At 34.5% G+C, this 25,570-nt stretch overlaps 4 protein-coding genes and 1 long non-coding RNA gene across 6 annotated transcripts; 3 read left to right on the top strand and 2 right to left on the bottom strand.

Moving 5' to 3' along the window:
* Positions 1-394: 394 nt before the first annotated feature.
* On the bottom strand, positions 395-8,048 carry LOC111780109 (transferases, transferring hexosyl groups). 2 transcript variants are annotated; one of them, XR_015413733.1, is made up of 10 exons: positions 7,614-8,048; positions 7,285-7,390; positions 7,017-7,109; positions 6,745-6,940; positions 5,694-5,872; positions 4,759-5,006; positions 4,446-4,615; positions 3,342-3,807; positions 2,928-2,971; positions 395-1,378 (listed from the first exon to the last, which is right to left on the bottom strand). XR_015413733.1 is itself a non-coding variant. In XM_023660399.2 (8 exons), exons 1-8 carry the CDS (start codon positions 7,957-7,959, stop codon positions 3,640-3,642), a joined length of 1,506 nt encoding a protein of 501 aa, XP_023516167.2. In that variant the 5' UTR covers positions 7,960-8,048; the 3' UTR covers positions 3,066-3,639. The 2 variants fall into 2 exon arrangements, 1 of the variants encoding a protein (XP_023516167.2); XM_023660399.2 differs by lacking the exons at positions 395-1,378; positions 2,928-2,971 and having other exon boundaries at positions 3,066-3,807.
* Positions 594-2,737, top strand: LOC111780110 (uncharacterized). The gene is made up of 4 exons (XM_023660402.2): positions 594-906; positions 1,029-1,121; positions 2,071-2,243; positions 2,396-2,737. Exons 1-4 carry the CDS (start codon positions 594-596, stop codon positions 2,588-2,590), a joined length of 774 nt encoding a protein of 257 aa, XP_023516170.2. The 3' UTR covers positions 2,591-2,737.
* A 5,965-nt stretch (positions 8,049-14,013) lies between the features above and the next one.
* Positions 14,014-18,418, top strand: LOC111780743 (L-ascorbate oxidase). Its single transcript, XM_023661232.2, has 4 exons — positions 14,014-14,426; positions 14,523-14,735; positions 15,846-16,037; positions 17,240-18,418. Exons 1-4 carry the CDS (start codon positions 14,058-14,060, stop codon positions 18,212-18,214), a joined length of 1,749 nt encoding a protein of 582 aa, XP_023517000.2. The 5' UTR covers positions 14,014-14,057; the 3' UTR covers positions 18,215-18,418.
* Positions 18,419-20,452: 2,034 nt separating this feature from the next.
* Positions 20,453-24,285, bottom strand: LOC111779558 (uncharacterized). The gene is made up of 3 exons (XR_015413596.1): positions 24,123-24,285; positions 22,407-23,095; positions 20,453-21,127 (listed from the first exon to the last, which is right to left on the bottom strand). It is a non-coding gene; the product is annotated as an uncharacterized LOC111779558 (long non-coding RNA).
* LOC111779557 (non-specific lipid transfer protein GPI-anchored 14) lies at positions 22,597-24,117 on the top strand. The gene is made up of 3 exons (XM_023659619.2): positions 22,597-22,918; positions 23,581-23,673; positions 23,786-24,117. The coding sequence occupies exons 1-3, from the start codon at positions 22,597-22,599 to the stop codon at positions 23,923-23,925; spliced, it is 555 nt and encodes a 184-aa protein (XP_023515387.2). The 3' UTR covers positions 23,926-24,117.
* Positions 24,286-25,570: the final 1,285 nt, after the last annotated feature.

Genomic DNA, 25,570 nt, shown 5'->3' with positions numbered 1-25,570 from the left:
GTCTAGATGTGACCTAGCAAAAATCTTTTATTTTATTTTTCTTCCCCGAAATAAAATAAATGAAAATGTCATGGAATTATCCAAAAAAAAATATATATATATATATTTCTGGCTCAAAACATAGATAATTTGGTATTTGAATTTTCATCCTTACATGTTAAATAATATAATAAATAATGATTTAGATTCGAGTCTAAACGACCCCTACCTTCTAATTTAGTCGGAACATAATTGTTAAAAATATTGTAACAATTTCGTCGGGTTTTCTTGTTTATGGAAACCCATAAATTGATACTACACACTGTCTTTATCAATAATTATAATTCAATTGACATAAAAGATGTAACTTCGATCTAAATTAGGAAAAAAAAAACCAGATATATCATGGGAGAGATTAAACAATTACAAATTTATAAAATTAGAAAAACAAAATTAACCCAAATAAAAACAAAAGTCAGCAGCTAAACGACGGCGTTTTAGGGGTAAAGAGCACAACAGTCCCTTCGTCTGTCTCGCTTTGGCTTTCGTTCCCAGTTCACAGCCACTGCGTGGATTAGAGTCATCTCCTCCTCAGTCTCTGCAACTCAATAAGAATGCTTCTCTCTCTTGTTCACACCACTTCCACTTCGCCTTACCAATCCATCACCTTCCCCTTCGACTTCCAAAATCTCCATTCCATCAATCTTCACCCCACAACCCGTTCCTCTGGTTTTGGAAGCCAAGCCAAAAATGCCCTCAAAACCCTCCTCTATTTCCACAAAAGAAGATCCAGCAGCTTCAATTCGGCCACCACTGCTCGCGCTTCTCTCATCGAGGCTCCTATTTTGTGGGCTGGTAGACTTTGCATCTTCTATGCCCTTCTAAAAGTTGGTTTAGCTGGATCTCAATCTAACCCTCTTGTCTCTGGTTCGTCTTCTTTCTCTGGGTTTCATGTTTTTTTCTGGTTATTTTCACCTTCTCTGATTGTGGGTTCTGGTTTTTATTGGGAAATTTTGTTCGTGTTTGTGTTTTTTTTTTCCCCTTTCCAGATTTGGAGTTATCCAATGGTGGTAGTGCTGATGGGGAAAGCAGCAGTGATTTGGGGTTTTCTAAGTGGTTGGAGAGTGTAAGAGGAAAGCCAGGTTTGTAGTGCTCTTAACTTGCTAGATTTGTGGGTAATGCATTAGGATTTTATCATCTCTGTCTGTTTGAGTTGATTTAGAAATTTGATGAACATGCCAAGCTGAGCAAAATCTGTCATGTCAATATCATCAACCGAAGAACATTGATCAACATTGCCATTGTTCTACAAGTTATATGGCTGAGACTCCGATGATCATTAGATATCTACTTGACATTGAACTTGTAGAAAAGTGGCAGGCAGCTAGATCAAATGAATCTCTTGTTTGATAGGGCACAGAAGGTTAAATGGAAACATTTTAGAAGCTAAGTATATATGTAAAACTGTAACACTGTAACAGCACAAGCCCACCGCTAGCATATATTGTCTCTTTGGGCTTTTCCTTTCGAGAGGGCTTCCTCTCAAGGTTTTTAAAACGCGTCTGCTAGGAAGAGGTTTCCACACCCTTATAAAGAATGCTTCGTTCTCCTCCCCAACCGATGTGGGATCTCACAAAAATATTACTGGAAGTGATACTTTGGGGTTCTCTTAAGACGAGCCTTTCGTCTCTTGAATCTCGAATGCTGGGCTGGAAGCTATGCTTTGCAACTCTATCTGATGGGATCTCTTGTGTAGAGTTTCCATTGGCTGTAAACTAAAGGACTTTTTATCTTGAATGGTTTGCTCCTGGATTCTCTTGTTATAAACCAAAGGGTCACATATAATAAGAAGGCTTTGTTTAAACCATTGGATATCATATGGCTGAGAAAGTGGTATTAGGCTGCTAATTTGCTGTTATTCATGGATTCTGTTCTTTGCACCTTATGGAAACTCTGTTGAACTGAATAACATTAGCTAGATTAGAGTTTTGTATCTGAAACAAAAGCTGTGGTCTAAGGAGTTTGTTTGTTCTTGATCTTCAGACAGATTTAAGACCATGTTGGTGTTTTCTTTCTTGTTTTCATTGACAGTGGATGAAGCAGTTGATAAAAGGAAACTAGTGAGCAAATGGCATCCTACCACAAAGGGTACCCTAAGAAGGAATTATCGGGTGCCTTCGAAATCCGAAGGACGACGCCTTCTTAAAGCCATTGCATCCCTCCTTTCCGATGATGATCACTTCATTGATGCCACTTCCCACAAGGTTCTAAATCAAATCATAATCCTAGAATTCATTCCTTCACTCTTCATACACGCAAACTGTTTATTTTTCGTTCGACTTCACGAATCTTGGAGACGTCACGCTGTAGAGGGATGTTGTTAGGTTGTTCTAAAACAGTGGTTTGTCATTTGTAGGGTTGTCAAATAAGGAGGGAAAGTGCTCATGGGGAGAGTGTTTGCTGCAACAATGTGAGAGCTCTGTTTGATGAGCTTCCAACCCCACATCTTATTGTGGAAATAACTCCATTTCCAGCTGGGCCACTCAATGAAAATGATTACACCAAGGCTGAGAAACTAGAGAGAGTGCTTAGATCTGGGCCCTCTGTTTGAGATATTTCTTACTCTCTTTGTATTTTGTATCTCAACTTTCCTGTACAGTGTTGAAAGTTCAAACTAATTGATATTGAATCTCGACAGAGATGTCTCGTTGTGGAACATTTCATAGAGATTATATAATGGGATTGCCTTTTGACTAAACTGATGGCCATAAAAGATATTATATCTGGTCGATAATCGATATCTACTCATTTCCTTGAGGGTGAAAGTTCAAATCTTCTAACGAAAGCTCTCGAAATGATTTCTAACAAAGTTTCTAGGCAGTCTAGCAGTTGCTTAAACTTCTGGGAACACAATGCTAGAAAGTAAAACAATATTCAAAATTACTTACCTAGACCTTGTATTCTTTTACTGATACAAAATATCAAATAGCGTCTGCAAAAGGAAATCAGAATCAGAAAGTTAATATAATGCAAATGTAGATATTATATAAATAAAACTTACAATCATATTAACCCGAAAGCTATCATAAACACAAGAAATTGTTCAACTCGGTCATTATCTTTGCAAGTCAATAATTACAAGCAAGGTCAAAAAATAGGTACATAATGCATTGTATTAACCAGTTAAATAACTTTTCCTCAAAGAATCCCCTAAATAATCATTCAAACTCTTCGCACTACAACATCAATGATAAAAATCTGTACCCTGATTACAAGTTCAGAGATATTAACAATCGAACGACCGTTAATTCAAGCAAGCAATCAAGCAATCAGGACCTCTTCCTTGAAGCTGATAAACTCACCCAACAATTCAGTCTCAACCGCATAAGATATAGAATTACTTTATCCAGTAGTCCATCATCGGGTTATGCACACTGGGTCATCACTGCATGAATTATAGTGTAATACAACCATAGCAAAAGGTAACTGGAATTGCTTCAAAACCCAATTTCTTTCATTAGTGTCTCAAAATAGCACCGTGCAGTGTACACTCTAAGGCTCTAGTTCTAACCATTTTTTTAGTCCAAAATAATCAATTGGGTTTACGAAGCTCCGAACGCTCCCATACCATAGCTGAAGTGTCTTTGCTGCAAGAACTAATCATGTGAAAGGGTAGAAATTCGAAAAGAGAAGACTGCCAAGGAGGATATAAGCAACAGAGTATGCCCAGATAATATATCCCCATCTCTTAAAGCGACCGGGGTTAACCATAACGTATGAGGCAAACCAATACAGAGGAGGGCTTGCAGAGAGAAATCGTGTTGCAACCTGTCAAGTTCCAAACTGTGAGATACTTGGTTTAAAAAGACAAGATGCAAAAGGCAAGGCTTGAATTAATTGATTTTATACCGTACATATTTCACATTCTGGTTTCTATACCTTACACACTATTTTAAAAGGCAAGGCTTGAAACGAGATGCAAAATTTTAACATCAACACCTGTACCAAATTTGATTCCTATAATGCTTCTGCTCCTTATAGAAGAGACTTATGTCTAATGTTCCGAAGAAGCCTAGAATAGAAAAATGATGTAAAAACAGTCTATTCTTAACAATATAAAGTCGAATAAAGTACGCAATATTAATAAAACATGAGTTACAGTCGTTTAGCATATATGACCTTGAGAAACGTTGTAACTTTGTAAGAACGAAAGATAAATTTAAAAAAATGCTTCATAGGACAAAGGGTTCCTAATTCAAAATCATTTGGCAGCTGTTTCAACATCTGCTATATATATATATATAAAGAGAAACTAGATTTATAATACAAACGATAATGCTATGCAGACAAATAAAATAATGAGAATTTGTACATGAAATAACAAAAAGCAAGCAAATGATATTCTTCAGCACGCACTATGTTTATATATTTTGAAAAAAAGTGCATATTCTGGAGAGGAGCCAAACCTGCACATGCATGACGAAAATTGCTGTGGCAGCCATAAATCCCATATGTAGGATAAATGGAATTACAAAAGCAGAAGAGTATCCTGACCCATTGAATGTTTTATCCTCTACTGGAAGCTTGGCAGGATCCTGTCCAATAATCTGCTTTTTTCGTCTAAGATTCTGATTTCCTACGAAATAATAGCTTAAGGTGAATAAACGATAGCAACAAAACACAGAATGATAGGAAAAGTCGAGAAAAATTACTCCAATTCAAAACTTCTACCTGCTAGAACAATACAAAAAATTGTAGCATTGTGGTAATAAGCAATACCTTGTAACCCAGAGGAAGATGCCACCATATGACGAGGCATGCTCGACCTTGGAACACGTTCTGGAAAGTAAAGCATGGCTGCAGAATTTCTATCCTCAGCAGTAGCTTGGAAGCCCACCGAGAGCAAAAGCTTCGGCCTTGACTTTCCATAGTGAAAAATTGAGAAAAACGCTAAAGACAAAATTGGGGATGCAAGTAGAAAGTTCGGTAGCTGTTCGAATCGGAAATATCTTAAGAAACCAACTCCCCTGCCATCCCAAAAGATGAATGTAAGATGTTAAAAAAAAACATACAGCAATGTCAAATAGAATACAAATAATGCAATTTCTATCAAAAAGTCCATAATGAATTTCTGAAACAAAGTAAATATTTCTACAATATTGTCTTCTCACAATGGTTTGTAAAGAATACTGAAAACCAAATATTATTTCCCAATCATATATCAATTAATTTCACCATATTTTTTCGTGCGCCTGCATCTTAGAAAACTACTAGTTCCTTACATTAAAAAGAACCGAGCTTTCATTGAGAGACAATGAAAGAATATGAGGGCATGCAAAAATAAAGCCCACAAAAGGAGGCAAACTAAAACAAGGGCACCTCGAAGCTCACAAAAGATAGGTTAAATGGTACAAATTACTACGATTGGGGTCCTTGTCCAATAGTCCAAAACTGGATTTTGATACTTTGTTAATTTTGTTGACGATCATTCTCGTCTAACGTGGTTATATTTAATGAAAATCATTATGAGTTACTCACTTCTATGCCATTCATACTGAAATCCAAACTCAGTTTAGAAAGAACAACAGTCTCTTACCTATGGTCTATCAGAGGAGGCACTAAATAAATTAGGCACTTCAATGTCTACGGGTCCCATTAAAGCTACAAAATACTGATATAAAGTTGGCATTATGGGCAAGTTAAAAAGACAATACCAGTAATGACTTTGAACAAAATTGTATAGCAGCGGCACCCTAGCTTTACACCATGGCCTCATTTCATCTGGTAAACGTCCACTGCAAATATTGTAATACCCATATGCTTGAAACACAACGAATGGAGCAAATATACAGACACAGTTTAAGGCTCCAGTAATAAGAACCTGCAATGCTCGCTGGAAGAAAATAAGAAACTATTAAGAATGCTATATTGCTGAGCATGGACAGAAGTTAGAACATGACATTATCATCTTCCTTTTGTTTATCATTGTTAAACAATAGAGGATTATGTTCTTACGTTTCTTGCCTAAGATGAAGTCTTTATCCTCTCATTGTCTCTGGTACTCTTCTTCCGATAAATGTAAAATTTTGACTATCTAAAAAAACCTTTTCTGATAAGGAAACCACTTTGATTAAGAAGGATCTAAGAACAAAAGAAATTGGGCCATACGAAAAACAAAAACACAAAGACTTCCATATACTTATAGAAGGGATCTCCAGTCGTTAACATAATCAAGAACAAAGAAAATTACTAAATAGTAGTCGCAAAATGTCACAAAGAGGTATTGAAATGGGCCAAACTTTAAACCTCTACCTAAGACCCCTCTATACCAATCAAAACTCTTCTATTTCTCTCTGACCAAATATACAACAAAATACCCAAGAGTCCATCTTGCTAAAGAAATCTCCCTAGTAAAAAGAAGGGAAAGACCTGCCCCATCAGAAATTGGAGGGTTATAAAAGAGTGGATGACGTCTCCTCAAAATTGCCTAAGAGCTTACATAAAAGTACTCCAATTTTTGCCAATATCCAAGAGAATAATTACTTAAGGCACTAAAAGCAACACTATAGTCCACGAGTCAATTCTCTCTTGTACAAAAGCACAAAGAAATCTAAATCGCGGAAGGAAAACTGAAGAAAGAATTTGTCCAACAAATTGAAGACAGAGTAACAGAAACGCATTGTCTCCTGTACCAAGATGACTTACAAAGACAGATACTATAAAATCTATTATCTACCAATAAGCAACCCTGCAAGGGATACTTACACGGAAACATTTCTTCAGCAAAAGAGCATCACAAGCCCAATGCATAGAAAGAAAACAGATATAACCAGCATTCAGCACTCCATTAGACCTAGCACAGCTAGAAAGAGCGAGCCAAAGAGCAGAAACACAATTTCTGCCACTCATCAAGTGATATAATCCTCCCAATGAAAATAGCGAGTATAAACTCTCAGTATATCTGCAATTGCAAGTATAAACATAATCATCTAAACTTTTTAACCACAAATTGATATGGGAAAGAAAAAATTACTTACAACGATGAATAAAATATAGAAGCAGGATTGAAGCAAAATAGAATTGAAGCCCGCATTGCTGCTTCCGCATCCTTCAAAATAATATGTGAAAGCCTGTTAAAGCGACCAGTTAGAAGACGTCAGTGTTTTTACATAGAACAGAGCAAGAAAGTACAAATGCAGATGAATAGCTATTTACCCCATAAGTCACTGAGTAAACATCCATTTGAAAAATCAGATTATAAACCTAAGTATTACTGGCTAAGACTTGTAATCTCAACAAACCCACCTGAAAAGATAACGAGCAGCAAGCACAAAAGCAATGTTATTGATTAGATATCCAGATAGTCCCAACACAGCTCTATGCCCAATTACAGGAACCAAAGGCAACAATACTGTAGCAAAATTAGCACCGCATTAACCACAAAAAACAAAAAAAAAAATCAAATAATGCTCGAAGCACATCAGCAGTTGCTCATAAACTACTCCAAGCAAACTGTAAGAATCTATCAGTCTACATCACAACAAAATAACCAAATAGACAACGGAGTTCCAACAAGCACCAGCAAATCCACCAATCCAGTGAAGAAAACAACGGATCGAGAAAAATTAGCAAACCTGTGCGAGACAGGAAGGAAATGCATAAAGGAAGAAGAGGCAAGAAAGCGTAGGACTTCTCATATTCATAACCGCACTCAGCGATTCGGACGAAGTGAACGCCATCCCAAACAATGCTGCTCTCAATAGCGGATCCAATTCGAGGAAAAAGAACTGGTTGTCCGGCAAGAGGCGAAGAAGACGAGTCGATTAAGCACGCAGGATTAAGAGATGCTGAAGTGTCGTAAGGGCTGACGAGAGAGCGCCAGAAGACGATTAAGAAGAGTAGAAGAATACGTGAGGCTATAGCGGAAGCAATAACGATGCGTTCGTTGTCGGAATTTGCAGCAAGCTTGTTGATCGCCATTGATTACGAAGCTCCGACGTTCATGTAACCTGAGCTCCGGTGGACAACATGGACGGCCTTTCCAGAGAATGAAGCGGGTAATGGGTGCCGGGTTCAGGGCCCATTTCAAAACAGAAATTTATATATATATATTAAAGGTTAAATTGACAAAAATGCCCCCAAACTTTCCATTTTATATATCAATTTATTAAAGGTGAATTTAAGCGTAATTTAACTTAATTTGTAATAGGTTAAATCTAAACTTACCATAGTGAAACTTAATAACGTAACTTTTTTGGACCAACCTAAAATGTAACGGTCCAAGCTCATCGTTAGCCGATGTTGTCCTCTTTGAGCTTTTCTTTTTAAGCTTTCCCTCGAGATTTTAAAAATGTGTATGCTGCAAAGAGGTTTCCACACATTTACAAGAAATATTTTGTTCTCCTCTCTAACGGATGTGGGATCCCACAATCCACCCCCTTTCGAAGTTCATCGTCCTTGTTGCACACCGTCTAGTGTTCACTCCCCTTCGGGGCTCAGTGTCCTCGCTGCACACAGCCTGATATCTGACTCTGATACCATTTGTATCAACTCAAGCCCACCGCTAGCAAATATTGTCCTCTTTGGGTTGTGTATGCTACAAAGAGGTTTCCACACATTTACAAGGAATATTTTGTTCTCCTCTCTAACCGATGTGGGATCTCACAATCCACCCCCTTTCGAGGCTCATCGTCCTCGTTGGCACACCTCCGGTGTTCACTCCCCTTCGGGGCACAGTGTCTTCACTGCACACAGCTCGATATCTGACTCTGATACCATTTATATCAGCCCAAGCCTACCCCTAGCAAATATTGTCTTCTTTGGGCTTTCCTTTTTGGGATTCCCCTCAACGTTTTTAAAACGCATCTGATACAAAGACATTTCAACACCTTCATAAAAAATATTTCGTTCCCCTCTCCAACTCATGTGGGATCTCACAATCCACATCCCTTTAGGGCCACCGTCCTCGCTGGGACTCGTTTCTCTCTCCAATCGATGTGGGATCTCACATAAAATTTTAGGGTTGTCCATTGACTACTCGAACAAACCTACCCTTATCGACATTTAACACTACGAACCGAATTTAATGCCTATTCTGTCTCTTTTTAAATATTTAGGAGAGTAAGCAACGAATTTAAATTTCGATAAATAAAGATGCAACTTTAATGGTCCTATAGGCCTTGCCTTTACGTCACTTTTCTTATATTGCTTTTATGAAAGTATTAGAGAATAATAAAGGGAAGAAGTATATGTTGTGTCCTAACGCCACAATCTTCGAAATTATGATACCACTTGTCGTCTCATATAATGTTACAACTAAAAAAGTGCTCTAATACCACTTGTTGCGTTAAAATGTCACACCCTTCAATATTCTAATACCTAATTATTGTAGCGGAATGCCACAACCAAAATGATGTTACAGTCATGCTTGCCTAAAGCACGATAGATGTCCCAGTCTTGCTTGTCCAAGTTTGTTGACAGGGGATGTCACGGTCATGCATGTCCAAGGCGTGTTGTCAATGACCGCATGACAGATATCCCGGTCTTGCTTGACTAGGACGTGTTGTCTGTCATGCGGTCGTTGACAACACGCCTTGGACATGCATAACCGTAATATCCTCCCCCACTCAATTGGTTGACGTCCCTGTCAACCAACTCGGACAAGCAAGATTGGGACATCTGTCATGCTTTGTTATACCCAATTGTTGTAGCAGAATGCCACAACTAAAATATTATGATACCCAATTGTTGTAGCGGAAGCGGAAGTAAGATCGATCGCACTTACACCCACAAACAGAAATAAATGAAGAGATACAGACTTACATGGTTCGGAGAAAAGAAATTCCCCTATATCCACAGGTAGTAGCCAATCACTATAACCAAAGTGTTTACAAGTGTATCTGTAACACTCTCACAGTACAAAGTCTCTCAACAAAAGTTTCTCCCAATCGCCTCTAGACAAATACAAAGTAACAGTAACTTCACACCTCAAAATAATGATAAACAAACTTTTATACAGACACAAAAAGGGTTATGAACTAAACCAGAGTTAATAACCAAAATAAATGAGAGTCATGACAATACATCTTCCCGACAGTCTAAACAAAATGAAGAACTTTAACTAATACAAGATAGAAGAATCGATTAAAAATTTAAAGTAAAACTAAATATTTCCAAAAAAGTCCCTACGACCGCTCTTTCTCTCCTACCTTGTTCAAAAATTTTCAAGGAGAAAAAAGTCTTTTTACACTTTCTTCTTTTCGAATGAAGCATCTAAAGGAAACTTAGAGTGGCGACAAAAGAATAAACAAATAATACACGTGAAGAATTTTAAAAAAATTGTGTGAAAGTTTAAACGAGATGAAAAGATTTATTTAAAGATTATATACGATAATTTATGAAGCGTTAGTTGTATTTTCCACCGAGATCAGTGTGAGGAGCTGCCCTCCTTATTATGATCGGGAATCATGGAGATTAAGTGAGATCTAATGACAAAATCGATAAATTCAGTAATTGATGCATTCGTTATCGGTGAAGTCCAATTGTAACTATAATTTGTTAAAGTCAACTCGGGATCATCAATACGAGTACTATATAATTAAATAATTAATTAATTAAGTATTTACATTTGACAATTGATTAATTAATTATCAACATTATTGTTTTATCATTAAGTTGGATTAAATTGTGTACTTATTGTTATTTTAATTTAGAAATTTAATTTTTAAAAATTAATTTTTAAAAATCAAATAATTGTATATATATATTATGGAAATATAATTTATAAATTTTTTTTTTTTATTATTATTGTCTAACAAATTTATAATATTATTTATGTTTATTTGATGTCTTAATTTTAAAAAAAAATTGCTACATATTAAAATTTTAATTTTGAATTTATTGGGTCGTTGAATTTTTTTAATTTCGTATATAAATCATTAACCTATTTAAAATTATTTATCAAAATTCACGTATATAATTAGTTAAAAAAAAAAATCAAGTTTAAATTCGAGTTCCTGTCTCATGTCTCATTTAGACAATGTTAGCAGAGAATAATGTAACAATTCAAGTCCACCGTAGATATTGTCTTTTTTGAGCTTTCATTCCTGTGCTTCCCCTTAAGATTTTTAAAACGCATCTACTAGGGACAAGTTCGCACACCTTTATAAAGAATGTTTCGTTCTCCTCTTCAACCGATGTAAGATCTCACAATTCACTCCATTCGAAGCCCAACTTCCTCGCTGGCACTCATCACGTGAATTATAATATTAAGAGAAAAAAATGGTTAAATTACTCCGATTATTAGGGTTTTAAAAGTTTAATTTAATTTTTAAGTACGACCTTAATCTTAATTAAGCTTTTATAGTTTTAGAAGTTTAGACTCGATACCTATATGATTTGGTTAAACCTCTCGAATCAACAATCAATTATATTAGCTAAATAAATAACTTTTTTTTTAGTTTTTAAAATTTATAATAATAATAATAATAATAATAATAATAATAATAATAATAATAAACCAAGAAAATTATAAGAAAAATAATGTTTATAAATTTCATTTCAAAAACAAAAAATAAAATACAAAATTATAAGAAAAAAAAATAGTATTTATATACTTAATTTTAAAAAAATAGAAAATAAATAAATAAAATTGAGTTTAATCATATTCATTTCCAACTTTTTATTTCATATAACTTAAAAACGCGAAATTTAAATTATTTTTATAGTTTCGAAAATTGACATATATTCTTTAAAAATATATAATAACCCCACATACGACGTTTATAAATTTAAATAAAAAATTTAAAATTAAAATAATTATTAAACGGAGTCTCCAATCATTACCATAACGATAAACACACGATAAAATCTTTTTATTTAATTAATTGTGTTGGTTGAGTATACTAAAACTAGAAGCAAACGAAAAAAAAATCATAATAAATAATAACAATTTAAAAATAATTTATGAGATTTAATTAAACACGTGCAAATTGATTTATTCAAACTTAGGCTAAAATTTAGACGGTTTAATTTTATTCATTAATTTATTTTGAAAACTATATGGTCCTTAGTTTTAGTATGATTAATGTGATGTTTAATTCAATAAATAATGTAAGGCTGCTATTTATTATTATTATTATTATTATTATTATTTATTTATTTGTCTTTTTGTTATCATTTCGGAAAAATATATATATTTTTTGTGTGTAGCCATACACGGGATTGCCGCCCATGTTCAAAGTAGAGATATTTTGCCTTTTCGCACGTGACAGCGAGTATAAATTTTATATCGTAGTCGCCTGCTTTTATAGTTTTTAAATATTTAATAAAATTAAAAAGAAAATCAAAACGCGTTTTAATCATTTCCTTTTTTTTTTTCTTAATTAAAAAATTATTTTACTTTTATTAAAAAACAAAAATTTCAAACCAACTTAGCTCAAAAAAATTTATGGTTGAGTTGGGTTCTGTTAGGAATCACGGATCTCCACAATAGTATGATATTGTCCACTTTGAGCATAAGCTCTCGTAACTTTGCTTTGAACTTCCCCGAAAAACCTCAGACCAATGGAGATAGTATTCGCCACTTATAAACTCATAATCTTCCACGGTAGGACTCACTCCCAATAATTCTCAACAGGTTCATTATTTAAGAAGGGTTGTTTCGGTTGAAAAAAATTTAAAACACGAACAATTGAGTTAGGTTTAAAAAATTTCTTAGTCGGACCCAACCTAGTCCACCGATGCCTATAATGGAAAAGTTATTGACTTTTTGTTACATTTTCATTTATTCACTTTATTTTTGTTGATTTATTTGTGTGTTCATATTGATATATCGATAAATAATATTTAAATATAACAAAAAAGTCAATTTAACTAACAAATATTAATTAATTTAATAAAACACGAACCGGATGTTTGTTTGGTGGGGATCCAAGATTGCCATGAACATCGGATTACCTCGTTTATTTTGTAAAAATCTAGGTTATCTAAATATTTCGAGAACATGCTTAAATATTTTAAATGTCCGTGTCACATAAATATAACCAATTTTAGATGTTATTTTCTTTTTCTAAATATTTTCTTCGATTAATTTTTTTTTTAAATTTCACATTTTTTTATTTATTTTTATTTACGTATATTTATATTTTAGATTTAATATAAAATAAACTTTAGAGAAATTGAAATAATATCAATTTTTTTAATTGAAAATTGAAATAAAACTTTTGTATTTAATAAGTCAAATGAATTATTTTATTTATTTATTTGTAATTTCTTAAATAATTACCAATTTATATATTTCAAAATACAAATAAATATTATTCCCTAAATTTTCTAATTTAACAATCAAGTCATTTATTATAAAAACATTAATGTTGAATTAACGTCTAATATTAAATATTAATTCATAAAAATTTATATAAATTAAAAAAATTTAAAGTATCGTATACAAATCCTACAAAACCGTAAAAATCCTAAATTTCTGCTAATACAAACATTTAAAACATGTCGTAAAACAATGTCATGGACTTACATGTTTCAAACCGTCTTTAAAAGCAACACAAACAAAATATTAAATAAAAATAAATTAAATATTAAAACTGACAACACCCCATACTAACCCAAGGTATAAAAATTTAAATACAACTATTTTATACATATGATGCTGGCCTCGAAGAGGTGGATTGTAAGATCCCACATCGAGTGGAGAGAGAAGAACGAATCATTCTTCATAAAGATGTAGAAACCTCTCTCTAATAGACGCGTTTTAAAATATTTTTATAATTTATTCTAAAAAAGAGCGTATTTCGATTATCGAGACCCAATAAAAATAGCATTTTTATAATTTAATTAGATAAAACATTCTAGATCTTATATTATACAGATGCGTGTGACAATGTTGTAAGTTAGAATATTTTTTTTAAAAAGAAAAATCAAACAAATAATAATAATAATAATAATAATAATAATAAATAAATAAATAAATAAATAAAATCACCCACTTGTTCTATTTCATTATAAAAAGGGAGGCAATTGCTAACACTAATGGCATCTCCCACAGCTCCACTTACCAACCAGAGATGGGGAGAGTTGCAGGCCACCCATTGCTCCTCATCCTCTTCCTTTTCTCCATTGCAATCACTCCCTCCATGGCTCTTCCCAAAATCAAGCACTACAAATGGGAAGTCGAGTACATGTTCTGGTCTCCCGACTGCGTCGAGAATGTCGTCATGGGTATCAACGGTCAGTTTCCTGGCCCGACGATCAGAGCCAATGCTGGTGACACTGTTGTTGTGGAGCTGACTAACAAGCTCCATACTGAAGGTGTTGTTATTCATTGGCATGGAATACTCCAACATGGATCTCCCTGGGCTGATGGCACTGCTTCGATCTCCCAGTGTGCTATTAACCCTGGTGAAACCTTCACGTACCGGTTCGTGGTGGATAAGGTGAAAAGGGTTTTAGATTTTGATGTCGAGAAATTCTGTGGAATTATGTTGGGTAAAAAAAGTTTGTTTATTTATTTGTTGGGTTTTTTTCTACAGGCTGGGACGTTTTTCTATCATGGTCATTTGGGTATGCAGAGATCAGCAGGGTTGTATGGATCGTTGATAGTGGATCCTGAAGAAGGAAAGAACGAGCCGTTTCATTACGATGAAGAGATCAACTTATTGCTTAGTGATTGGTGGCATCAAAGCGTTCATAAGCAAGAAGTTGGTCTCAGCTCCAATCCAATGCGTTGGATCGGTGAGCCACAGGTAATCGATGATGTCAATATTAAAAAATTTAACCTTTTAGAATATTAAAAAGTTAGAAATTAATATTTTAATAATCATCCACAATTTTTCAAGTTAAGTTCTTTTCTTTCTTTACCAATGAGAAAAGGTTTTATTAGATTTTTTATTTCAAACAAAAATTGTCCACAAATTATTCTTTCTCTCTCTCTTCCCATTATTATTATTTTATTTATTTTTTACTTTTACTTTTTTCTTGAAAAAGTTAAAATATGATTGCTTTATACTTGTTTGTTAATAAATAGATAAATGAATTTTAAAATATAAAATAAATTTAATTTAATTCTAAACTTTTAATTTCTAGCCGATATATTAGACATTAAATTAAAAAATTTAAAATTATTAAACGAGTTATTAAAAAAATTTATTAAATATGAGCATGAAAATTTATGAGCTAACTAGAAATTAATTGAAAGACCAATTTGAAAATAGCTCAACTCAACCGGTTTATATCAAGATCAATGGTTTAAATCCTCGACTCGAAAATTTATATTTAAGTAATCTTTATTATAAATTTTAAATATATAGTTAAAATTAAATATATATATCTTTTTGAGACATATATATGATTTAAGCTGTAATTTCCAACAAAAGAAAAATTATTGAAAAAGAAAATATTCTTCTTCTAAATTCCTTGCTTGAAATATGGTTATTTTATTATACATATATGGAATCTGTAAGCTTTTTTTGTAAAGTTGATATTATATGTGTGTATGTATATGTACGTGTGTGTGTATATATATATATATATAAACAGGAACATGCTTGGACTACAGCAACATTGAGTTGTACTCCACTTTTAACTTTTAGATTAAATTTATTAAAAAAAAAACTCGAACTTTTATCTTTTATTAAAAAAACTCTATATTTTTCAAAATTACAATATTACCCTTGATCGTCTGTTCAAATTTAGACGAAAATTGAAACATTAAACAGTATGGTTGTGACTTTGAATGGAACATAAACTTGAACATCGCTGCACGACAAGAATAATATTATTTATATATATAAATTTGTGATTTGGGTTTGGTAAATGATATGACGGTGGTTTTTGTTGTCGATTTGTGGTTGAAGACTATACTCATAAATGGGAGAGGGCAGTTCAATTGTTCGATTGCAGCTAAATACCATAGTGGATCAAAGCCTTGTGCATTAAAAGGGGGCGAGCAATGTGCGCCGTTTATCATGCACGTTCATCCCAATAAGACTGTCAGGATAAGAATTGCCAGTACCACTGCATTGGCGTCCCTCAACTTTGCCATTGGGGTAAGTCTCTCTCTATTACTATAACACAGAGCCCTAATTGCGTCTATTTGGTTTCTCGACTTTTAAAATTTACTCATAGGTTAAAAAAAATTTAAAAATAAATTAATTGGTTTAATATTGGTTGAAAAGAAGTAGGGGTAATTATGAACACTACTTTTTAGAAAGTTGACGATTTTACCCTCCTACCAGAATTGACTATAATAATATTAGGGTTTGAATTTAGAATTATAATTATATAGTTCGGGTCAACTCGAAAGTTTTGCCCACGAACCGAAACCGAACCGATTCAGTTCGGGTTCAGAAAAATGAATCCAACCCTACTGGAAATGCTAATCCAACCCAACTCATCCCTTATAGTTCGAGATGGGTTGGTCAGGGTTGTCGGGTTGAATGTACACCATTTATATAAACTATCTATTTTATCTGTAAAATAAGTTTTTAAATTTTAAAATATAATCTTTATGTTGAAATTTTTTAAAAAAATATGTATTTGATACAAAATTAAAAATTTACGAACTTATTAAATATATTTTTTAATTGGTACACATAAAAAAAATCGAAAATTTATTAAAAAAGAAAAAACCTAAATTAGTAATTTTGCACGTGAAATATTTTAAAATATTAATAAAAATGGTAATATTCTTTTAAAGGGGCAGCACATATTCCCCCTTCTGACACATAATGTGAGGGTCCCACGTGTTTGTTGTCTTATCTCTTAACATTTATTATTTATTAAATTATCTAAAATGTTTTATTAATTTTAGAATATATTTAAATTGAATTTTTTTAAATTCTAATAATACTATTAAATAATATTTTCCATAAAAATAAAGATAAAATATTATAATGTCATTTAGCCGTTGATATATGCAATTTAATTATATAAGATAAAACAAATAATTAAAATATTTTATTTAAATTATTTCAAAATTATTGTGTTTTTTTTTTCCTCAAAATTTTGAACTTTAATAAATAGCTAAATTAATAAAAATATATTTAAATGGGATTATTTGTCTTAAATAAAAATTATTTTTTAAAATTTTCAATAATACTTTAATTTTTTTTTTAAATTAATTTTACTGAAACTTTTAAAAATATGAAACTTTTAAAAATAAGAACATAGATTGGTCAACTATTATTGATATGTAATCTCGACTTAACTTATAATGATTTAATGCTTTATCATTTTTATTCTTCTTTAGAATCACCAACTATTAGTGGTAGAAGCGGATGGTAACTACGTTCAGCCATTTCGAACCTCTGACATCGATATTTATTCCGGCGAGTCTTACTCCGTCCTCATCACCACCGACCAAAACCCATCGGAGAATTACTGGGTCTCCATCGGCGTTCGCGCACGGCGTCCCAATACGCCACCGGGACTGACCCTCCTCAACTACCTCCCCAATTCCCCCGCCAAATTACCAATCCTTCCACCGCCGGAAACCCCCGACTGGGAGGATTTCGATCGGAGCAAAAACTTCACCTTCAGAATCTTCTCCACCATGAGTAGTCCGAAACCGCCGATGAGATTCGACCGCCGTATCTTCCTCCTCAACACCCAGAATCGATTGAACGGATTCACAAAGTGGGCTATCAACAACGTCTCTTTAGCTCTCCCGCCGACGCCGTACCTCGGTGCCATGAAATACCGGCTAAAGACTGCCTTCAACCAGAATCCCCCACCGGAAAATTTCCCATCGGACTACAACATTGACATCCCACCACCGAACCCGAACACGACGATCGGAAACGGCGTTTACCGGTTCAAATTAGGTGAGACGGTGGATGTGATACTACAAAACGCCAACATGTTAAACCCTAATACGAGTGAAATTCATCCTTGGCATTTGCATGGGCATGATTTTTGGGTTTTGGGGTATGGAGATGGAAAATTCTCCGCCGCCGTGCATGGCCGGAAATTGAATTTGAAAAACCCGCCGTTGAGGAACACGGTGGTAATTTTCCCAAATGGGTGGACGGCGATCCGATTTGTGGCAGACAATCCCGGCGTTTGGGCGTTCCATTGCCATATTGAACCTCATTTGCATATGGGGATGGGGGTCGTGTTCGCCGAAGGAGTCGAAAAGGTCGGTAGGATTCCGAAGAAGGCTTTGGCTTGTGGGGTCACTGCGAAAGCGCTAATGAAAAACCCTAGAAACCCTAAAAAACCCTAAACCCTAAACCCTAACCCCTAAAATACCCTAGAAACCACTGAAAAACCCTAGAAGGTGGCTTGAGGAAATGTTTTGTTGTAAGGAGTGAATGAATTTAAATTTGGTGTTTAGGGTTTGGGGTATTATGCAAATATTTGTTTGAAATTTATATGTTTATGTATCCGTTGAGGTAATAAAAGGAAAATTTGAGGTGTTTGATGATAATTTTCTTGAGTTTTTTTGGTAAATAGTCTAAAATTGTGGGGTTAAATGAAATATTATAAAATTTATTAACGGGTTTAAATATATATACTCAACTGATATGAATTAGACCTATTTTACCAACAAAAAAATTTACGGGTTTACGGGTTATGAACTTATATGTTTGCATAGGAGTCTTAAAATCAAACAACGAAAAATATTCAATGCAAAATAAAATAATACTAAATAAAAGATTAAAAAACGATGCCCTAAACTAACCTAAGATCTACAAAATAAATTAATGCAACTGTACTAACGCACGTTTCATGGTTTTTAACGTGATGTTGTCGTCAACCATACAGAGGTGCGTTACTTTCACCTAAAATACAAGAGTAACACGGTTTTGAATTGAATTATTTTATATATTTGTGTTAATTTTGATTTTCTATTGATTTAAAGTTTGATAATTAGAAAAATTAAATTTAAATTATTTTAAAAAAAAAAAACTCTATTCACCGTTGAGTTGTCGTACCAATCCAACAATTATAAAAGAAATCACGATAATAATTTAAAAATTAAATAAGATAGTTAGAGAAAATAACACAGTAATTTTACAGTGTTCGGTCAAATTAGACCTACCCCTTCCTAAGCCCTTCTTCTGAATTTGAATAAAAACTTTCTCGACTCTTTATATGGATTAGAACAAAATTGTAACGTCGCTCTTTTTACAAGTTCAAGAGCAAACTCAATCCTTTTCACGGATCAGGAACAACTTATGTGTCACAGTCTGATTGGTTCATGATGACAACTCAACTGTCATGTCATCATGTCTCATGTTTTCGCTATGTCTTTGTTGTAATCTTGATTTGAGTGATTCAAATGACATTGTATCGTCGTTCTAAGCTTTATATGGTAGACACTTCGAAACGCTAAGATAATTAGTAATTAAAAATATGTTTATTATCATCCAAATATTAATTAATTTGAGATTAAGGATAAAAAAGCAAACAATTTTATTGACATACAATATATACTTGTCCAAAAATGCCCATCCAACGTCTTTAACATGTTCTGATATGTGAATGCATCTCCTATAGTACGAGTGCGAATCGACTAGAAACTTTAAACGTAAAACGACATCTTCCGGTTTAGTTTGTCTCCAGCTTCCTTCACAAAACTTATGTGAAATCCTTCTAATATTAACATACTAAAAATTCGGAACTTAAGTTCAAGAAAGACTTTCGAATATTAGGGGTAACAGATATCAAGATCTGAAATGTTTACTTTTTTTCTTCCTTGATTCTTGGCATATTTGAATAAACCAAGAGTCGAAAATGGTCTCCCAGTGCCATTAAAGATTCTCAATAAATTTTCAAAAATTCATCTTTAAAAGAAAAATTGAGTTCTTAATTTCTCATCGAGGCTTAGGTGTTACATCAAACAAAAGATCGTGACAATAACGTGTATGAACCCTTGCGTATAGATCATCACCTGAGTTACGAAGAATGATAGGTAAGAAACGCAGCCCTAGAAGTGAAGGTCCTATGCACAAGAGAATTTGCCTTTTTCAAGGTACTGTGACAGAATCACAAAGCAAATAAAGTTGAATTGGAACGGAAAAATGAGATGAGAGAAAAATATCTGGAGCTATCCCGACATTTAGACACTTTTGAGGGCAAAAGTGTCTTTTGAGGTATAAGCCATAACGACCCAAGTTTAAAGGCCACGATTTGCTTACGCGCACTTCCCCCATATTTTTCCTCTCCACGTTTCCATGTTTACACTCCCCTCCCCTAAATCACTTCCCTATACGGAGGATGATGTCATGATAAAGGCCACGGAACCGGAGTTAGGATAATCGCATTTAGATATGTTTAGTAGCTCTTAGGTTAATTCCAAACTTATTTTATTTTATTTTATTTTTGTCATTCTTTTACGTTGTATAAAGACTTTGTTTTTAAATATAAAATCCATGATACCTTTTATGAGATATTTTAAATTAATGTTTTTCGCATAACTCATACATATAGTAGCAACTTTATTATAGTAGAAAAATTGGGTTGTTACGTATATGATATCTCCTTAATAAGCCTGCATGAATGTTTATAATATGTATACCATGCTCTAGGTGATCAATAGGATAATCTCCCTAACAAAGCATGCATAAGAGAACTGCTTAGACGCTACTAAGAACCTAGTAGACTTCCATGACATCTAAGAATGAAAAGGGTGGCTCTCCAAGCCGTTAACAGTATGTACGGTGTCATCCGTTTAACGGAGTCATTAAAGGCTCCAATACCCGCATCATCAAGTTCCACTCTAGTGCCCATGCCGTCGCAGACATGGGGTCGATTAGTGTTATATGACCTAACAATTCAATTGGATTACCATGCATTGCAGATCGTCATATGGAGGGACGTGGATCACACAGAGGTAATCCTGAGAACTAACATGCATAAATTATAATACAAATCAAATCGTATAGGTTGAATTAGATTGACCGATTTCTCCGCTCACTCAATCTTTCTGACACACCATAACACAAATATATCCCAACAAAATATAAGAATAAAGTTTCATGTGACCAAAAAAAAAAAACACATCACATGAGGATATTCTACCTACTTGCAAATACAAATGGTGAAGGTCCCACATGACAAATAATTAATTTTATCTATAACAGATCACGGATTAGCCAAGATCCAAGAAGGCCTGATTAAGATCACGGGTTACCTAAAAAAAGCAATACATTCCAACTTTATAAATATGTTCAAACTAATGCTTCAATTCATAGTCAAACAAATCAAATAAGACAAAAAAAAAATCAATGCTAAATTCATTTTCTCGAGTTTGAAAATAACACTCACTTTTAAAAGTTAGAAGCTTATCTGGGAGGCAGTAATTTTTTAATCATTACAATGACGAGAATGAATGATCAAAGGTCTAACATAACAATTATCACTAAAATCAGCTCAATTTAACTTTTTGAAGTAATGCGTTCTTATGATATCATTCTATTCGGTTTATTGATTTATTGTACAAGGGTAGGTTTCTAAGTTCTCACTACAAACCTCCACACCTACGATCCAAAACATACCCCTAACGAAATAAAGGTCTCACGACCTTTTTTCATTATATTTAGATATGTCTATTTGATCCGTAGAAATCCGTCCCAAACGGAATGAAAAGTCTCTATTTAAATGAGAAATGAGGAGAGTCGGAGAAGAAATTTTCCTCTAGCTAAACAGAATAGTAGACGGGGATTATATTCCTTGCTTCCTACCCTGCCCATCTCATCCCGTCTTTTATATATATATAAAATATATAAATAAATGTAACGACCCAAATCCACTACTAGCCGATATTGTCATCTTTGGGCTTTCCCTTTCGGGCTTCCCCTCAAGGCTTTAAAATGCATATGCTAGGGGAAGGTTTCCACACCCTTATAAATGGTGGTTTGTTCTCCTCCCGAACCAATGTGGGACATCACAATCCACCCCCTTCGGGAACCAGCGGCACTCCTTTTAATCGATGTGGGACTGTCACCAAATCCATCCCCCTTCGGGGCCCAACGTCCTTATTGGCACATTGCCTTGTGTCTATTCCCCTTCGGGGAACAGCAAGAAGGCTGGCACATCGTCCAGTGTCTGGCTCTGATACCATTTGTAACGCCCCAGATCCACCGCTAGCAGATATTGTCCTCTTTAGGTTTTTCCTTTCAGGCTTCCCCTCAAGGCTTTAAAACGCGTCTGCTAGGGGAAGGTTTCCACACCCTTGTGAAGGGTGGTTTGTTCTCCTTCCCAACCAACGTGGGACATCACATCAATATTCTTTTTACGTGGAAAACTATATAAAAAAGGAATATAGAAAGCTTTTTCGTCACTACCTTAAAATAAAATATATATCAAAATTAAAATTTAACCTTTCTTTTAGAGAGAGAGAGAGAGAGAGAGAAAAAAAAAAAAAAAAAAAAAAAAAAAAAAAAAAAAAGCTAGAGCAGAAGAAGACATACCATCCTTTCACATGACAAAATAGCTCCTTGATAAACGCAGAGAATCATTTGGCCTCTCCTCCCTCTCCCTTTTAACACCTTTGCTTCCTTTCTCTTCCTTCCCCTGCAAGTTCAGTCCAAAACTGACACACCGAAACACCCAACAACTCCATTCCCATCATCTCCCTCTCTCTGTTCTTCACCATCTCCAATGGCTCTCTTTGTGTTCTGCAATTTGCTGCTTCTCCTGCTAGCTCCTTTTGCAGCCTCTAACATAGACCAAGATAGAACTGAGTGCTCAGACCAACTCATCGGCCTTGCCCCTTGCCTGCCTTATGTTAGTGGCGATGCCAAAACGCCTACCATTGATTGCTGCAGTGGGCTCAAGCAGGTGGTGCAGAAGAGTAAGAAGTGCCTCTGTGTTCTTATCAAGGACAAGGATGACCCTAATCTTGGCCTTAAAATCAATGGCTCCCTCGCTTTGGGTCTCCCCAATGCCTGCCATGCTCCTTCTAATATCACTGAGTGCATCTGTAAGTGAACTAATCTCATGTTTTTCTACTGGTTTCCTGTGTTTTTCATCACTGTATTTCTCACTTGGGCATTGTATCAAACACCTTGAGTGTGAGAGCTCACGTAGGTTGGGATGTAGAACGAAACATTCTTTATAAAAGTGTAGAAACTTCTCTCTACCCGACCATTTTGAAAACCTTGAAGGAAAGTTCAAAAGAGAAAAATCAAAGAACAATATCAGCTAGAGATGTGCTCGAGTTTTAAAAACCTTGAGGGAAAGTCTGAAAGGGAAAAATTAGAGATCAATATCGGTTAGCGGTAGACTTCGACTTTAAAAACCTTGGGAGTAGGCTCGAATGAAAAACATCAGAAAACAATAATATCTGCTAGCGGTGTGATTGGGTTTTAACCATCTTAAAGGTTAACTCAGAAACTCAAAAAGGACTAATCAGAAAACAATATTGGCTAGCGATGGACTTAGGACTTTAGATCGAGTAGTTGTTGTTTGTACTCAAATTTCATGGTTTTCCACTGAATTTCTCAGTTGGGCATTTTGTCAAACACCTTGAGTGCATCAGTATTACAAAAATTCCACGGCTCTGCACTCTAATTCTCAGCTGGGCATTTTGTCAAACACCTTCTGGGTATTGTATTTAACCTTGCTTTGTATATGGGTTTTCAGCACTTCTGCATTTAGCACCAAACTCTACAGAAGCTAAGATATTCAAAGAGTCAAATTCCACAAGTGAACCAAGCAGTGCTCCAGATTCTAAAGGTAAAAACCAAACCCAAAATTTCCATCTAACTTAAAACAGAAAATCATTACCTTAGAGTAGATTGAATCGGTTTTGAACTGTTTCTCTCTGTTCGGTGATTTTGATTTACAGTTCATGGGAGTTCGTCCACTGCCAACGAGAAAAGCGACGGTGGAACGAGCAAGAAACCGATTGGAGGTGCAGGGATGATTATGGAAATTCTGCTAGGGTTCTTCATTCTATCGCATCTCAATAGTCTAAAGTTCATATAGAAGCAGAACACAATTCCCTCAAATCCCTAATTTGTTGTTTCTCTTTGTAGTTCACGAGTTCTTGATCATCCGACAATTCATTACATGCCATGACTATTTAGAAACATAATTTGGGGCGATTTCAAGTTTTTTCTTCAAATTTCTACGGAAACTTGGTTCTGAACAAATGATAAGATTTCAAGGATTTGTTTACTTACCAGTTTGGCAGCATGTTCAGTCGTGCAACTCCGTATGTCCTCCAAGATCATTCGATTTTCCATTCAATTCTATCGAGAAATGAGCCGTCAACGAAGCTGCCTCATGTTTATCAGTCAGCAAAATTGAAGCGGTGGGATATTTTCAAAGTATTCTTGGTTAAATTATAAAAAATACTAAAAATTAATCGTTTTAAACTAGATCAATCCAACAAAACTAGACTAGTTGAACTGAATTAGATTGAACTAATTGAACCAAATTGAATCGAGTCGAATACCTTGCTCACCTTACAAAACTCGACAAATTCAAGTTATGGTGCACAATTTTCTAACAAAAGGTGGAGATGTCGAATAAACTATAGGGTTTATGCGTGATGCAATGATCCAAAATGCATAGAAGGAAGTGCAATGGTTACCTTGAGTGAGTCGCCAACATAACCGAGACGACAACAATGATAGACAAGTGTGAATGGTAAATCAAAGAACTCAAAAATAAAATTTAGAGAGGAATGAGCAACAGGCCGTCTTAAGTATTTGGTTTTGTCAGAAGTGGGATTACGAAGACCACAACTTGAGTTTGGCGCTTTAGACCACTCGGCCATCCTGACTTCTATTTTTTTGTCAAGACCGAGCAGTAAATATATAACATTTTGAAAACCGAGGTAGGTCCGAGTAACCTAATCCCTTGTAGAAAACAATCATGTCATCATCTCTATGCATTACGAGGACCAATAACTATTTTGTTAACCTTAGACCATTCAGTCCGAAAAATCGAGGCAGATCTTTTATTTTCTTCAACATTTAGCTTTAAATATATACCGTCTTGAAAATCTAGATAGATTCGAGTAGGCTAATCTCATAACGTTTTTTGGTGAGATAAAAAAGATGTGTCGTTATCGAATGCATTTTGAACCCAAAACATGTAATGTAGCATATACCAAACTCAGAACACCCTGGTCTAAGTGGGATTTGAACCCACACCCTCTCACGAGGACTAAAACATGAGTCTAGCACCTTAGACCACTCAACCATCCTGACTTATAAATTAAAAGTCAAAACAATAGTTCCCCATCTTTATTCATCATTATAGTAGCTAGAATTCTTTGGTGTGAAAGAATTCGGTCCATAAAAACATTTATTATTAGCTCACAAAGAATTAAATTTTAATCAAATGACTCCAGAACTTGAGTCTGACGCCTTAGACCACTCGGCCATCCTAACTAATAATGAAAAGTCAAAACAATAGTTCTAAAATCTACAAAAGAATAGAGACAATAATTAAAAGTCACGAGGGGACCAGAACTTGAATCTGGCGCCTTAGACCATTCGGCCATCCTAACTAATAATGAAAAGTCAAAACAATAGTTCTCATCTTTATCCATTATAGCAGCTAGTGAAAGAATTCGACCCATCAACACACATCTATTATCAGAGCTACGTGATTGAAAAAA

This window comes from Cucurbita pepo, chromosome 18 (assembly GCF_057944985.1).
Source record: "Cucurbita pepo subsp. pepo isolate OVF chromosome 18, ASM5794498v1, whole genome shotgun sequence".
In the NCBI taxonomy this organism is placed as follows: Eukaryota; Viridiplantae; Streptophyta; class Magnoliopsida; order Cucurbitales; family Cucurbitaceae; genus Cucurbita; species Cucurbita pepo.
This window is presented reverse-complemented; position numbering and strand designations above follow the sequence as displayed.